The sequence below is a fragment of the Salvelinus alpinus genome, chromosome 5, assembly GCF_045679555.1.
Source record: "Salvelinus alpinus chromosome 5, SLU_Salpinus.1, whole genome shotgun sequence".
Classification (NCBI taxonomy): Eukaryota; Metazoa; Chordata; class Actinopteri; order Salmoniformes; family Salmonidae; genus Salvelinus; species Salvelinus alpinus.
Window position 1 is genome coordinate 3849725 of NC_092090.1, and position 15002 is coordinate 3864726.

The 15002-nt window shown below is 45.4% G+C and overlaps 1 protein-coding gene across 1 annotated transcript in view; it reads right to left on the bottom strand.

Moving 5' to 3' along the window:
- Positions 1–15002, bottom strand: part of cep89 (centrosomal protein 89) — a 159796-nt gene extending 144794 nt beyond the window's left edge. The window contains exons 1-5 of the mRNA XM_071400389.1: positions 14726–15002; positions 10076–10182; positions 4141–4296; positions 3379–3586; positions 111–183 (exon numbers count right to left, since the gene is read on the bottom strand). Coding sequence (XP_071256490.1) covers positions 111–183; positions 3379–3586; positions 4141–4296; positions 10076–10182; positions 14726–14767 — 586 coding nt within the window. The 5' untranslated portion in view covers positions 14768–15002. The remainder of the gene's footprint in view (positions 1–110; positions 184–3378; positions 3587–4140; positions 4297–10075; positions 10183–14725) is intronic.

A 15002-nucleotide genomic window follows, 5' to 3' on the forward strand; every position in this document is an offset into this window, starting at 1 on the left:
GCGTGATTGGGGCTCGGTGACAGGGCGTGATTGGGGCTTGGTGACCTCCAGTGTCTGAGGGCATAAAGTCTGAATAGTGTGTGTGTGTGTGTGTGTGTGTGTGGACCAACCTGGAGGTAGAGGGGACACTATGTCGAAGGCGGAGTCATCAGTCTCCTCTCTGCCCTCTGACAGAACATCACTCTGGAAAACAGAGACAAGGATTTAACACACACACACACACACACACACACACACACACACACTCTCTCTGTCCTGTCATGATGCCGTCACCTCCACCCCAGTGTGAAACCTTCTAACACAACCCTTGGCTTGTTCCTCTCAGACAGAGTCATCTCTTTTTAAAGACTATCTTTAATTCAGAGCCTGTTATGGGGGTTGGTTTGGCCTTTAACAGTTACAGGAACTCTGGCAAAGCCCCAATGAGCAGCGGCTTACGGAAGTATTCCCCCCCCTCCTTGGCATTTGAACTGTTTTGTTGCCTTACAACCTGGAATTAAAATAGATTTTATGGGAGGGGGTTTGTATCATTTGATTTACACAACATGCTAAATAAAAGATGCTAAATATGTTTTATTGTGAAACAAACAAGAAATAAGACAAAAAAAACTGAAAACTTGAGGGTGCAAAACTGTTCACGTCTTCTTCGTGTGCTTGTTTTACCATAAAAAAGGGTTGAATACTTATTGACTACAGTCCCTGGTTCGAATACAGGCTGTATCACAGCGGTCTAAGGCACCGTGATCAGTGCTAGAGGCATCACTACAGTCCCTGGTTCGAATACAGGCTGTATCACAGCGGTCTAAGGCACCGTGATCAGTGCTAGAGGCATCACTACAGTCCCTGGTTCGAATCCAGGCTGTGTCACAGCGGTCTAAGGCACTGTGATCAGTGCTAGAGGCGTCACTACAGTCCCTGGTTCGAATCCAGGCTGTATCACAGCGGTCTAAGGCACTGTGATCAGTGCTAGAGGCGTCACTACAGTCCCTGGTTCGAATCCAGAACCCTTCCTACCTGTTTTAAAGGCTGGGTGTAGATGTCCTGACCCAAACCCTTCCTACCTGTTTTACAGGCTGGGTGTAGATGTCCTGACCCAAACCCTTCCTACCTGTTTTACAGGCTGAGTGTAGATGTCATAACCCTTCCTACCTGTTTTACAGGCTGGGTGTAGATGTCCTGACCCTTCCTACCTGTTTTACAGGCTGGGTGTAGATGTCCTAACCCTTCCTACCTGTTTTACAGGCTGGGTGTAGATGTCATGACCCAAACCCTTCCTACCTGTTTTACAGGCTGGGTGTAGATGTCCTGACCCAAACCCTTCCTACCTGTTTTACAGGCTGAGTGTAGATGTCATAACCCTTCCTACCTGTTTTACAGGCTGGGTGTAGATGTCATAACCCTTCCTACCTGTTTTACAGGCTGGGTGTAGATGTCATAACCCTTCCTACCTGTTTTACAGGCTGGGTGTAGATGTCCTGACCCAAACCCTTCCTACCTGTTTTACAGGCTGGGTGTAGATGTCCTGACCCAAACCCTTCCTACCTGTTTTACAGGCTGGGTGTAGATGTCCTGACCCAAACCCTTCCTACCTGTTTTACAGGCTGGGTGTAGATGTCCTAACCCTTCCTACCTGTTTTACAGGCTGGGTGTAGATGTCCTGACCCAAACCCTTCCTACCTGTTTTACAGGCTGGGTGTAGATGTCCTGACCCAAACCCTTCCTACCTGTTTTACAGGCCGGGTGTAGATGTCCTGACCCTTCCTACCTGTTTTACAGGCTGGGTGTAGATGTCATAACCCTTCCTACCTGTTTTACAGGCTGAGTGTAGATGTCATAACCCTTCCTACCTGTTTTACAGGCTGGGTGTAGATGTCATAACCCTTCCTACCTGTTTTACAGGCTGGGTGTAGATGTCCTGACCCTTCCTACCTGTTTTACAGGCTGGGTGTAGATGTCCTGACCCAAACCCTTCCTACCTGTTTTACAGGCTGGGTGTAGATGTCCTGACCCTTCCTACCTGTTTTACAGGCTGGGTGTAGATGTCCTGACCCTTCCTACCTGTTTTACAGGCTGGGTGTAGATGTCCTGACCCAAACCCTTCCTACCTGTTTTACAGGCTGGGTGTAGATGTCATAACCCTTCCTACCTGTTTTACAGGCTGGGTGTAGATGTCATAACCCTTCCTACCTGTTTTACAGGCTGGGTGTAGATGTCCTGACCCAAACCCTTCCTACCTGTTTTACAGGCTGGGTGTAGATGTCATAACCCTTCCTACCTGTTTTACAGGCTGGGTGTAGATGTCATAACCCTTCCTACCTGTTTTACAGGCTGGGTGTAGATGTCCTGACCCAAACCCTTCCTACCTGTTTTACAGGCTGGGTGTAGATGTCCTGACCCAAACCCTTCCTACCTGTTTTACAGGCTGGGTGTAGATGTCATAACCCTTCCTACCTGTTTTACAGGCTGGGTGTAGATGTCCTAACCCAAACCCTTCCTACCTGTTTTACAGGCTGGGTGTAGATGTCCTAACCCTTCCTACCTGTTTTACAGGCTGGGTGTAGATGTCCTAACCCTTCCTACCTGTTTTACAGGCTGGGTGTAGATGTCCTGACCCAAACCCTTCCTACCTGTTTTACAGGCTGGGTGTAGATGTCCTAACCCAAACCCTTCCTACCTGTTTTACAGGCTGGGTGTAGATGTCCTAACCCTTCCTACCTGTTTTACAGGCTGGGTGTAGATGTCATAACCCTTCCTACCTGTTTTACAGGCTGGGTGTAGATGTCATAACCCTTCCTACCTGTTTTACAGGCTGGGTGTAAATGTCCTGACCCAAACCCTTCCTACCTGTTTTACAGGCTGGGTGTAGATGTCATAACCCTTCCTACCTGTTTTACAGGCTGGGTGTAGATGTCCTGACCCAAACCCTTCCTACCTGTTTTACAGGCTGGGTGTAGATGTCCTGACCCAAACCCTTCCTACCTGTTTTACAGGCTGGGTGTAGATGTCCTGACCCAAACCCTTCCTACCTGTTTTACAGGCTGGGTGTAGATGTCCTGACCCAAACCCTTCCTACCTGTTTTACAGGCTGGGTGTAGATGTCATAACCCTTCCTACCTGTTTTACAGGCTGGGTGTAGATGTCCTGACCCAAACCCTTCCTACCTGTTTTACAGGCTGGGTGTAGATGTCCTGACCCAAACCCTTCCTACCTGTTTTACAGGCTGGGTGTATATGTCCTGACCCAAACCCTTCCTACCTGTTTTACAGGCTGGGTGTAGATGGCATAACCCTTCCTACCTGTTTTACAGGCTGGGCGTAGATGTCATAACCCTTCCTACCTGTTTTACAGGCTGGGTGTAGATGTCCTAACCCTTCCTACCTGTTTTACAGGCTGGGCGTAGATGTCATATCTGTCTCTGGTCGGACTTCTCCCCCGGCGATCGAGAGATTGATAGACATGACCATCTTCATCTGACAGAACCGATCTCTCTACGTCCTCCTCTTCATCATCTTCATCATCATGGTCTTCAGAGAGCCCAGGAGAGGGCAAGCGAGGCCGTCCAGCCAAAGACTCTGGCCATCTGTCTCTAAATAAAGACAAGAGAGAGAGAGAGAGATCAGAGATCTAATCCTCTGGTATCACTCATTCACATTTCAGCGTTGGTCACTGAGGGTCGACGACTGTAAGTGACCTACTACAGATGTAGGATCTTCATTTGATCATCATGTTGTTGCAGGAATTGTTCTAATGTTTATAATTTTCACTTTAAAAATGTCAGATGTTACTTTCCCTAATGAGAAATATATCAACCACTACAAAACATGTATTTAATTATAATCCACATAATAATTCACATGTCCTGTTGCTGCAGGATTATTTTCCTGCTGTGAGAAACTGGGTCAAATTAAGATACGGCATCTGTATGTGGCACTGCAGGCTCTTTCTCAATTCATCTGTCCTCGACTCCTCCTCAAAACGTATTGGAGAAGAAGGTCTGAGGGGCGGGACCCTAGAACCTTCTCCTCCAATACGTTTAAACAAGACGCTAGGAGATAGGATGCAAGGAATTGCTTTGAGAATTGATTGTCAGACTCAGTGATGTTGACGGATTCTGAGCGACACCAACAAGCAACGGCCTACTTGGTGTAGAGCGCTGTGCTGGCGTAAGGCTCGAATGTGGTGTGTGTCTCTGAGCGTGAGCAGTCGCTCTCGGAGAAGGATCTGGGGCGGGCAGGCGGGAGGGCGATGGTCCGGCCGGTCAACGACGACGACAAGATGGCGGCCGCCAAGGCAGACCTGTAGTACGGACAGAAAGACAAGTTAAAGAGGAGGATACAGATTAAAGTAGAAAACACATTTTTACGATGGATGAGGGTTCATTAAAGACAGATGGATGAGGGTTCATTAAACACAGATGGATGAGGGTTCATTAAACACAGATGGATGAGGGTTCATTAAACACAGATGGGAGTCAACAACAAAAACAAGTGATACTTATAAGTCCATGACACTAATGTTTTAGCCCAGATGGGATGAGGTTACCTGTAATAGCAGGTTTTAGCCCAGATGGGATGAGGTTACCTGTAATAACAGGTTTTAGCCCAGATGGGATGAGGTTACCTGTAATAGCAGGTTTTAGCCCAGATGGGATGAGGTTACCTGTAATAGCAGGTTTTAGCCCAGATGGGATGAGGTTACCTGTAATAACAGGTTTTAGCCCAGATGGGATGAGGTTACCTGTAATAACAGGTTTTAGCCCAGATGGGATGAGGTTACCTGTAATAACAGGTTTTAGCCCAGATGGGATGAGGTTACCTGTAATAACAGGTTTTAGGATAGATGGGATGAGGTTACCTGTAATAGCAGGTTTTAGGATAGATGGGATGAGGTTACCTGTAATAGCAGGTTTTAGGATAGATGGGATGAGGTTACCTGTAATAGCAGGTTTTAGCCCAGATGGGATGAGGTTACCTGTAATAACAGGTTTTAGCCCAGATGGGATGAGGTTACCTGTAATAACAGGTTTTAGCCCAGATGGGATTAGGTTACCTGTAATAACAGGTTTTAGCCCAGATGGGATGAGGTTACCTGTAATAACAGGTTTTAGCCCAGATGGGATGAGGTTACCTGTAATAACAGGTTTTAGCCCAGATGGGATGAGGTTACCTGTAATAACAGGTTTTAGCCCAGATGGGATGAGGTTACCTGTAATAACAGGTTTTAGGATAGATGGGATGAGGTTACCTGTAATAGCAGGTTTTAGCCCAGATGGGATGAGGTTACCTGTAATAGCAGGTTTTAGCCCAGATGGGATGAGGTTACCTGTAATAACAGGTTTTAGCCCAGATGGGATGAGGTTACCTGTAATAACAGGTTTTAGGATAGATGGGATGAGGTTATCTGTAATAACAGGTTTTAGGATAGATGGGATGAGGTTACCTGTAATAACAGGTTTTAGCCCAGATGGGATGAGGTTACCTGTAATAACAGGTTTTAGCCCAGATGGGATGAGGTTACCTGTAATCACAGGTTTTAACCCAGATGGGATGAGGTTACCTGTAATAGCAGGTTTTAGCCCAGATGGGATGAGGTTACCTGTAATAACAGGTTTTAGCCCAGATGGGATGAGGTTACCTGTAATAACAGGTTTTAGCCCAGATGGTATGAGGTTACCTGTAATAACAGGTTTTAGCCCAGATGGTATGAGGTTACCTGTAATAGCAGGTTTTAGCCCAGATGGGATGAGGTTACCTGTAATAGCAGGTTTTAGCCCAGATGGGATGAGGTTACCTGTAATAACAGGTTTTAGCCCAGATGGGATGAGGTTACCTGTAATAACAGGTTTTAGCCCAGATGGGATGAGGTTACCTGTAATAACAGGTTTTAGCCCAGATGGGATGAGGTTACCTGTAATAACAGGTTTTAGCCCAGATGGGATGAGGTTACCTGTAATAGCAGGTTTTAGCCCAGATGGGATGATGTTACCTGTAATAGCAGGTTTTAGCCCAGATGGGATGAGGTTACCTGTAATAACAGGTTTTAGCCCAGATGGGATGAGGTTACCTGTAATAGCAGGTTTTAGCCCAGATGGGATGAGGTTACCTGTAATAGCAGGTTTTAGCCCAGATGGGATGAGGTTACCTGTAATAGCAGGTTTTAGCCCAGATGGGATGAGGTTACCTGTAATAGCAGGTTTTAGCCCAGATGGGATGAGGTTACCTGTAATAGCAGGTTTTAGCCCAGATGGGATGAGGTTACCTGTAATAACAGGTTTTAGCCCAGATGGGATGAGGTTACCTGTAATAACAGGTTTTAGCCCAGATGGGATGAGGTTACCTGTAATAACAGGTTTTAGCCCAGATGGGATGATGTTACCTGTAATAGCAGGTTTTAGCCCAGATGGGATGAGGTTACCTGTAATAACAGGTTTTAGCCCAGATGGGATGAGGTTACCTGTAATAGCAGGTTTTAGCCCAGATGGGATGAGGTTACCTGTAATAGCAGGTTTTAGCCCAGATGGGATGAGGTTACCTGTAATAGCAGGTTTTAGCCCAGATGGGATGAGGTTACCTGTAATAGCAGGTTTTAGCCCAGATGGGATGAGGTTACCTGTAATAGCAGGTTTTAGCCCAGATGGGATGAGGTTACCTGTAATAACAGGTTGAGGTTACCTGTAATAACAGGTTTTAGCCCAGATGGGATGAGGTTACCTGTAATAACAGGTTTTAGCCCAGATGGGATGAGGTTACCTGTAATAGCAGGTTTTAGCCCAGATGGGATGAGGTTACCTGTAATAGCAGGTTTTAGCCCAGATGGGTTTGAGGTTACCTGTAATAACAGGTTTTAGCCCAGATGGGATGAGGTTACCTGTAATAACAGGTTTTAGCCCAGATGGGATGAGGTTACCTGTAATAACAGGTTTTAGCCCAGATGGGATGAGGTTACCTGTAATAACAGGTTTTAGCCCAGATGGGATGAGGTTACCTGTAATAGCAGGTTTTAGCCCAGATGGGATGAGGTTACCTGTAATAACAGGTTTTAGCCCAGATGGGATGAGGTTACCTGTAATAGCAGGTTTTAGCCCAGATGGGATGAGGTTACCTGTAATAGCAGGTTTTAGCCCAGATGGGATGAGGTTACCTGTAATAGCAGGTTTTAGCCCAGATGGGATGAGGTTACCTGTAATAGCAGGTTTTAGCCCAGATGGGATGAGGTTACCTGTAATAACAGGTTGAGATTACCTGTAATAACAGGTTTTAGCCCAGATGGGATGAGGTTACCTGTAATAACAGGTTTTAGGATAGATGGGATGAGGTTACCTGTAATAACAGGTTTTAGCCCAGATGGGATGAGGTTACCTGTAATAACAGGTTTTAGCCCAGATGGGATGAGGTTACCTGTAATAACAGGTTTTAGGATACATGGGATGAGGTTACCTGTAATAGCAGGTTTTAGCCCAGACGGGATGAGGTTACCTGTAATAGCAGGTTTTAGCCCAGATGGGATGAGGTTACCTGTAATAACAGGTTTTAGCCCAGATGGGATGAGGTTACCTGTAATAACAGGTTTTAGGATAGATGGGATGAGGTTATCTGTAATAACAGGTTTTAGGATAGATGGGATGAGGTTACCTGTAATAACAGGTTTTAGCCCAGATGGGATGAGGTTACCTGTAATAACAGGTTTTAGCCCAGATGGGATGAGGTTACCTGTAATCACAGGTTTTAACCCAGATGGGATGAGGTTACCTGTAATAGCAGGTTTTAGCCCAGATGGGATGAGGTTACCTGTAATAACAGGTTTTAGCCCAGATGGGATGAGGTTACCTGTAATAACAGGTTTTAGCCCAGATGGTATGAGGTTACCTGTAATAACAGGTTTTAGCCCAGATGGTATGAGGTTACCTGTAATAGCAGGTTTTAGCCCAGATGGGATGAGGTTACCTGTAATAGCAGGTTTTAGCCCAGATGGGATGAGGTTACCTGTAATAACAGGTTTTAGCCCAGATGGGATGAGGTTACCTGTAATAACAGGTTTTAGCCCAGATGGGATGAGGTTACCTGTAATAACAGGTTTTAGCCCAGATGGGATGAGGTTACCTGTAATAACAGGTTTTAGCCCAGATGGGATGAGGTTACCTGTAATAACAGGTTTTAGCCCAGATGGGATGATGTTACCTGTAATAGCAGGTTTTAGCCCAGATGGGATGAGGTTACCTGTAATAACAGGTTTTAGCCCAGATGGGATGAGGTTACCTGTAATAACAGGTTTTAGCCCAGATGGGATGATGTTACCTGTAATAGCAGGTTTTAGCCCAGATGGGATGAGGTTACCTGTAATAACAGGTTTTAGCCCAGATGGGATGAGGTTACCTGTAATAGCAGGTTTTAGCCCAGATGGGATGAGGTTACCTGTAATAACAGGTTTTAGCCCAGATGGGATGATGTTACCTGTAATAACAGGTTTTAAGATAGATAAGTCAGAATGCAGATAGTCATTGATACTTACATGTACAATAAGTCATCTGAGAGTCATGGCAATAAGGTTAGAAGGAAAAGGGATGACAGAAGAGGGTGGAACGGTAGAGGAGAGAAGGGAAGTGGAGACAAGGAACGAGGAGACAAGGAACGAGAAGACAAGGAATGAGGAGACAAGGAACGAGGAGGGAAGAGGAGACAAGGAACGAGGAGACAAGGAACGAGAAGACAAGGAATGAGGAGACAAGGAACGAGAAGGGAAGAGGAGAGAAGGGAAGTGGAGACAAGGAACGAGGAGACAAGGAACGAGGAGGGAAGAGGAGAGAACGGAAGTGGAGACAAGGAACAAGGAGACAAGGAACGAGGAGGGAAGAGAAGTGGAGACAAGGAACGAGAAGGGAAGAGGAGAGAAGGAACGAGGAGACAAGGAACGAGGAGACAAGGAACGAGGAGGGAAGAGGAGAGAACGGAAGTGGAGACAAGCAACGAGGAGACAAGGAACGAGAAGGGAAGAGGAGAGAAGGGAAGTGGAGACAAGGAACGAGGAGACAAGGAACGAGAAGGGAAGAGGAGACAAGGAACGAGGAGACAAGGAACGAGGAGACAAGGAACGAGGAGGGAAGGAACGAGAAGACAAGGAATGAGGAGACAAGGAACGAGAAGGGAAGAGGAGAGAAGGAACGAGGAGACAAGGAACGAGGAGACAAGGAACGAGGAGGGAAGAGGAGAGAACGGAAGTGGAGACAAGCAACGAGGAGACAAGGAACGAGAAGGGAAGAGGAGAGAAGGGAAGTGGAGACAAGGAACGAGGAGACAAGGAACGAGGAGACAAGGAACGAGAAGGGAAGAGGAGAGAACGGAAGTGGAGACAAGGAACGAGGAGACAAGGAACGAGGAGGGAAGAGGAGACAAGGAACGAGAAGACAAGGAACGAGGAGACAAGGAAAGAGAAAGGAAGAGGAGAGAAGGGAAGTGGAGACAAGGAACGAGGAGGGAAGAAGAGACAAGGGAAGTGGAGACAAGGAACGAGGAGGGAAGAGGAGACAAGGGAAGAGGAGACAAGGAACGAGGAGGGAAGAGGAGACAAGGGAAGAGGAGACAAGGAACGAGGAGGGAAGAGGAGACAAGGACAGAGAAGGGAAGTGGAGAGAAGGGACGAGGAGACAAGGAACGAGGAGGGAAGAGGAGACAAGGGAAGAGGAGACAAGGAACGAGGAGGGAAGAGGAGACAAGGGAAGTGGAGACAAGGAACGAGGAGGGAAGAGGAGACAAGGGAAGAGGAGACAAGGAACGAGGAGACAAGGAACGAGGAGGGAAGAGGAGACAAGGAACGAGAAGGGAAGAGGAGAGAAGGGAAGTGGAGACAAGGAACGAGGAGACAAGGAATGAGGAGACAAGGAACGAGGAGACAAGGAAAGAGAAGGGAAGAGGAGAGAAAGACATCAGACAGAGTTGACGATTGCAATCCCAAATGGAACCCTATTCCCTATATAACACGCTATCCTATGGGCCCTGGTGAAAATCTGTGCATTATATAGGGTATAGGGCGCCATTTGGGATGCAGGTCCGTTTGTTAGGTGTATGTTCCATATAGGTACCTGGGTCTCTCTGGAGAGGGGTATGGGCTGCGAGGGGGAGGGGTACGGGGTACAGCAGGCCGGGGGGCGATGGTGGCTGCAGGGATCAAGCCATGAGCTATGTGCTTCTATGTTAAAACAACCAATGGGAAACCTTGTTAGAGGAAAAGGTTCACGACGACACAGTGAAGGTGAGTTGATGAGGTGTGAGGAGAGACAATGATGTTACATATGGAAGTTAATGATTATGGAGTTGACGAAGAGTATCTTTGAGACAAGTAGACTGATCAAATGTTTCCAAATATGGTGAAGACACTCACACGGACCACAGCATCACTTTCAGTGTAACACCGGGACTACAAACGGCGTGTGTAAATTATTACACACACACACCTAAAAAAGGCACTTCTAAACCGCTTCATTCTAGACAATTGCTTTTCTGTTTGTCATATAGTGTTCAATATAGGGGAGAGCAGGGTAAGTGGAGCCATCTTTTACATACAGAATCACTCTGGAGAAACGCTCCCCATCCAACCTGACGGAGCTTGAGAGGATCTGCAGAGAAGAATGGGAGAAACTCTCCAAATACAGGTGTGCCAAGATTGTAGCGTCATACCCAAGAAGACGAGGCTGTAATCACTGCCAAAGGTGATTCAACAAAAGTACTGAGTAAAGGTTCTGAATACTTATGTAAATATGATATCATTTTTAAATTTTTTATAAATGAAAACCTGTTTTTGAGTTGTCCTTATGGGGTATTCTGTGTCGATTGATTAGGGGGAAAAAAACGATTTAATCAATTTTAGAATAAGGCTGTAACCTAAGAAAATTAGGAAAAAGTCAAGGGATCGGAATACTTTCCGAAAGGCAATGTATATAGAACCACTCCAGAACCCCTGGACATTGAATAAGGTACAGACCTGTATATAGAACCACTCCAGAACCCCTGGACATTGAATAAGGTACAGACCTGTATATACAACCACTCCAGAACCCCTGGACATTGAATAAGGTACAGACCTGTATATACAACCACTCCAGAACCCCTGGTACTGAATAAGGTTCTGGTACTGACCTCTATATACACACAACCACTCCAGAACCCCTGGTACTGAATAAGGTTCTGGTACTGACCTATATGTACAACCACTCCAGAACCCCTGGACACTGAATAAGGTACTGACCTGTATATACAACCACTCCAGAACCCCTGGACACTGAATAAGGTACTGACCTGTATATACAACCACTCCAGAACCCCTGGACATTGAATAAAGGTACTGGTACTGACCTGTATATACAACCACTCCAGTACCCCTGGACACTGAATAAGGTACTGACCTGTATATAGAACCACTCCAGAACCCCTGGTACTGAATAAGGTACTGGTACTGACCTGTATATAGAACCACTCCAGAACCCCTGGACATTGGATAAGGTACTGGTACTGACCTGTATATAGAACCACTCCAGAACCCCTGGTACTGAATAAGGTACTGGTACTGAACTGTATATAGAACCACTACAGAACCCCTGGTACTGAATAAGGTACTGGTACTGACCTGTATATACAACCACTCCAGAACATTGAATAAGGTTCTGGTACTGACCTGTATATACACACAACCACTCCAGAACCCCTGGACATTGAATAAGGTACTGACCTGTATATACACACAACCACTCCAGAACCCCTGGACATTGAATAAGGTTCTGGTACTGACCTGTATATACACACACCCACTCCAGAACCCCTGGACATTGAATAAGGTACTGGTACTGACCTGTATATACAACCACTCCAGTACCCCTGGACACTGAATAAGGTACTGGTACTGACCTGTATATACAACCACTCCAGTACCCCTGGATATTGAATAAGGTACTGGTACTGACCTGTATATACACACAACCCCTCCAGAACCCCTGGTACTGAATAAGGTTCTGGTACTGACCTGTATATACACACAACCACTCCAGTACCCCTGGACACTGAATAAGGTACTGGTACTGACCTGTATATACACACAACCACTCCAGAACCCCTGGACACTGAATAAGGTACTGGTACTGACCTGTATATACACACAACCACTCCAGAACCCCTGGACATTGAATAAGGTACTGGTACTGACCTGTATATACACACAAACCCTCCAGAACCCCTGGTACTGAATAAGGTTCTGGTACTGACCTGTATATACACACAACCACTCCAGTACCCCTGGTACTGAATAAGGTACTGGTACTGACCTGTATATAGAACCACTCCAGAACCCCTGGACACTGAATAAGGTTCTGGTACTGACCTGTATATACACACACCCACTCCAGAACCCCTGGACATTGAATAAGGTTCTGGTACTGACCTGTATATACACACAACCACTCCAGAACCCCTGGACATTGAATAAGGTACTGGTACTGACCTGTATATACAACCACTCCAGTACCCCTGGACACTGAATAAGGTACTGGTACTGACCTGTATATACACACAACCACTCCAGAACCCCTGGACATTGAATAAGGTACTGGTACTGACCTGTATATAGAACCACTCCAGTACCCCTGGACACTGAATAAGGTACTGGTACTGACCTGTATAAACAACCACTCCAGAACCCCTGGACACTGAATAAGGTACTGGTACTGACCTGTATATACAACCACTCCAGTACCCCTGGACACTGAATAAGGTACTGGTACTGACCTGTATATACAACCACTCCAGAACCCCTGGACACTGAATAAGGTATTGGTACTGACCTGTATATACACACAACCACTCCAGAGCCCTGGACACTGAATAAGGTACTGGTACTGACCTGTATATACAACCACTCCAGTACCCCTGGTCACTGAATAAGGTACTGGTACTGACCTGTATATACAACCACTCCAGAACCCCTGGACATTGAATAAGGTACTGACCTGTATATACAACCACTCCAGTACCCCTGGACACTGAATAAGGTACTGACCTGTATATACAACCACTCCAGAACCCCCCTGGACACTGAATAAGGTACTGGTACTGACCTGTATATACACACAACCACTCCAGAACCCCTGGACATTGAATAAGGTACTGACCTGTATATACAACCACTCCAGTACCCCTGGACACTGAATAAGGTACTGGTACTGACCTGTATATACAACCACTCCAGAACCCCTGGACATTGAATAAGGTACTGACCTGTATATACAACCACTCCAGTACCCCTGGACATTGAATAAGGTACTGACCTGTATATACAACCACTCCAGAACCCCTGGACATTGAATAAGGTACTGACCTGTATATACAACCACTCCAGTACCTCTGGACATTGAATAAGGTACTGACCTGTATATACAACCACTCCAGTACCTCTGGACATTGAATAAGGTACTGACCTGTATATACAACCACTCCAGAACCCCTGGACATTGAATAAAGGTACTGGTACTGACCTGCATATACAACCACTCCAGTACCTCTGGACATTGAATAAGGTACTGACCTGTATATACAACCACTCCAGTACCCCTGGACATTGAATAAGGTACTGACCTGTATATACAACCACTCCAGAACCCCTGGACATTGAATAAGGTACTGACCTGTATATACAACCACTCCAGTACCCCTGGACACTGAATAAGGTACTGACCTGTATATACAACCACTCCAGTACCTCTGGACATTGAATAAGGTACTGACCTGTATATCCAACCACTCCAGTACCCCTGGACATTGAATAAGGTACTGACCTGTATATACAACCACTCCAGTACCTCTGGACATTGAATAAGGTACTGACCTGTATATACTTGCATTCTTGTGTTCTTTAACGCTCATCACAGTTATTTTGTGGTCTTTATTCTTACTTGTATTTTATGTTATTATTATCATCATCATCATTATTATTATGATCACTACATTGTTGGTAAAGAGCTCTCAAGGTAAGAATTTCACTGTTCTGTTTTACACCTGTTGTATCCTGTGCAAGTGGCGAGTTACCGTTGAAACATTCATGCTAGGTTCAGACCCTCATATTGCAGCATAAAGAGCCCAACTGACCTAAAGAACCAACTTCAAATGATCAACTTCTTCGGTTTAGATACAAGCATTATGAATCCTTTAAGTAATACATTCATTTGACTTGGTGAAATCCGTTTTTTATACCTAACTTGCTTATCACTTTCTCCATGAGGTTTCTTCCTTCACAGACTCCATGAAATGATTACCTCTTTCTAAATAGCCAATTTGGTCAAATTATGAATTTTGTGGTTGGTTTTCCTAGAAACAATGGTGGCTCAACTTACCCCACTCTCCCTATAGCTATTAAATACATTTGGTATGTAAATATTATATCAAAAAGGTTTAAAATGTTTCAAATGTTGTTGTTTTTTGACAAAATCTCAAGGATTAGTCTCGAACTATATCACCTTGAAGTTCACATGTTTGAGACGTCAGCTCCCATCAATCATTAGCAGCTAGTTCAAATCAGTTCCTCACCAAAGTAGCTCCTTTAGCTAGCTGAAGTAGCTAGTGACGTTAGCTAGCAAAGACGCTAACTAATGCCGTTTCCACGAAGCAGAGAGGCAAGTTGGTTGGCTAGCTAACCGGTCTAGTAAGAAACATAGCTGTCTGAGAGTCAGAGTGAGGAAAACTAGACTTACAAAGGCTTTCTTTTCACTTCTCCTGAAGCTAAATTTGGACATCCTGTCCTGATGTCGAATTGATGGTTGATTTGGTTGGAGGAAGACGTTCTTGATGTTTGTTGTTTTTAGGCACTGTAATAAAGAGTAGCTAACTAAGTATATAAAATACCAAAAAAATTGTATTCACAGTCTTCTGCTTTCATCTGTTTTTCATATTCATTAACGGTCAAGATAGTTTTACAGAAGCCAACTACAAGCCTCGTATCCAGACGCTTTGCACCTCAATACAACGGCT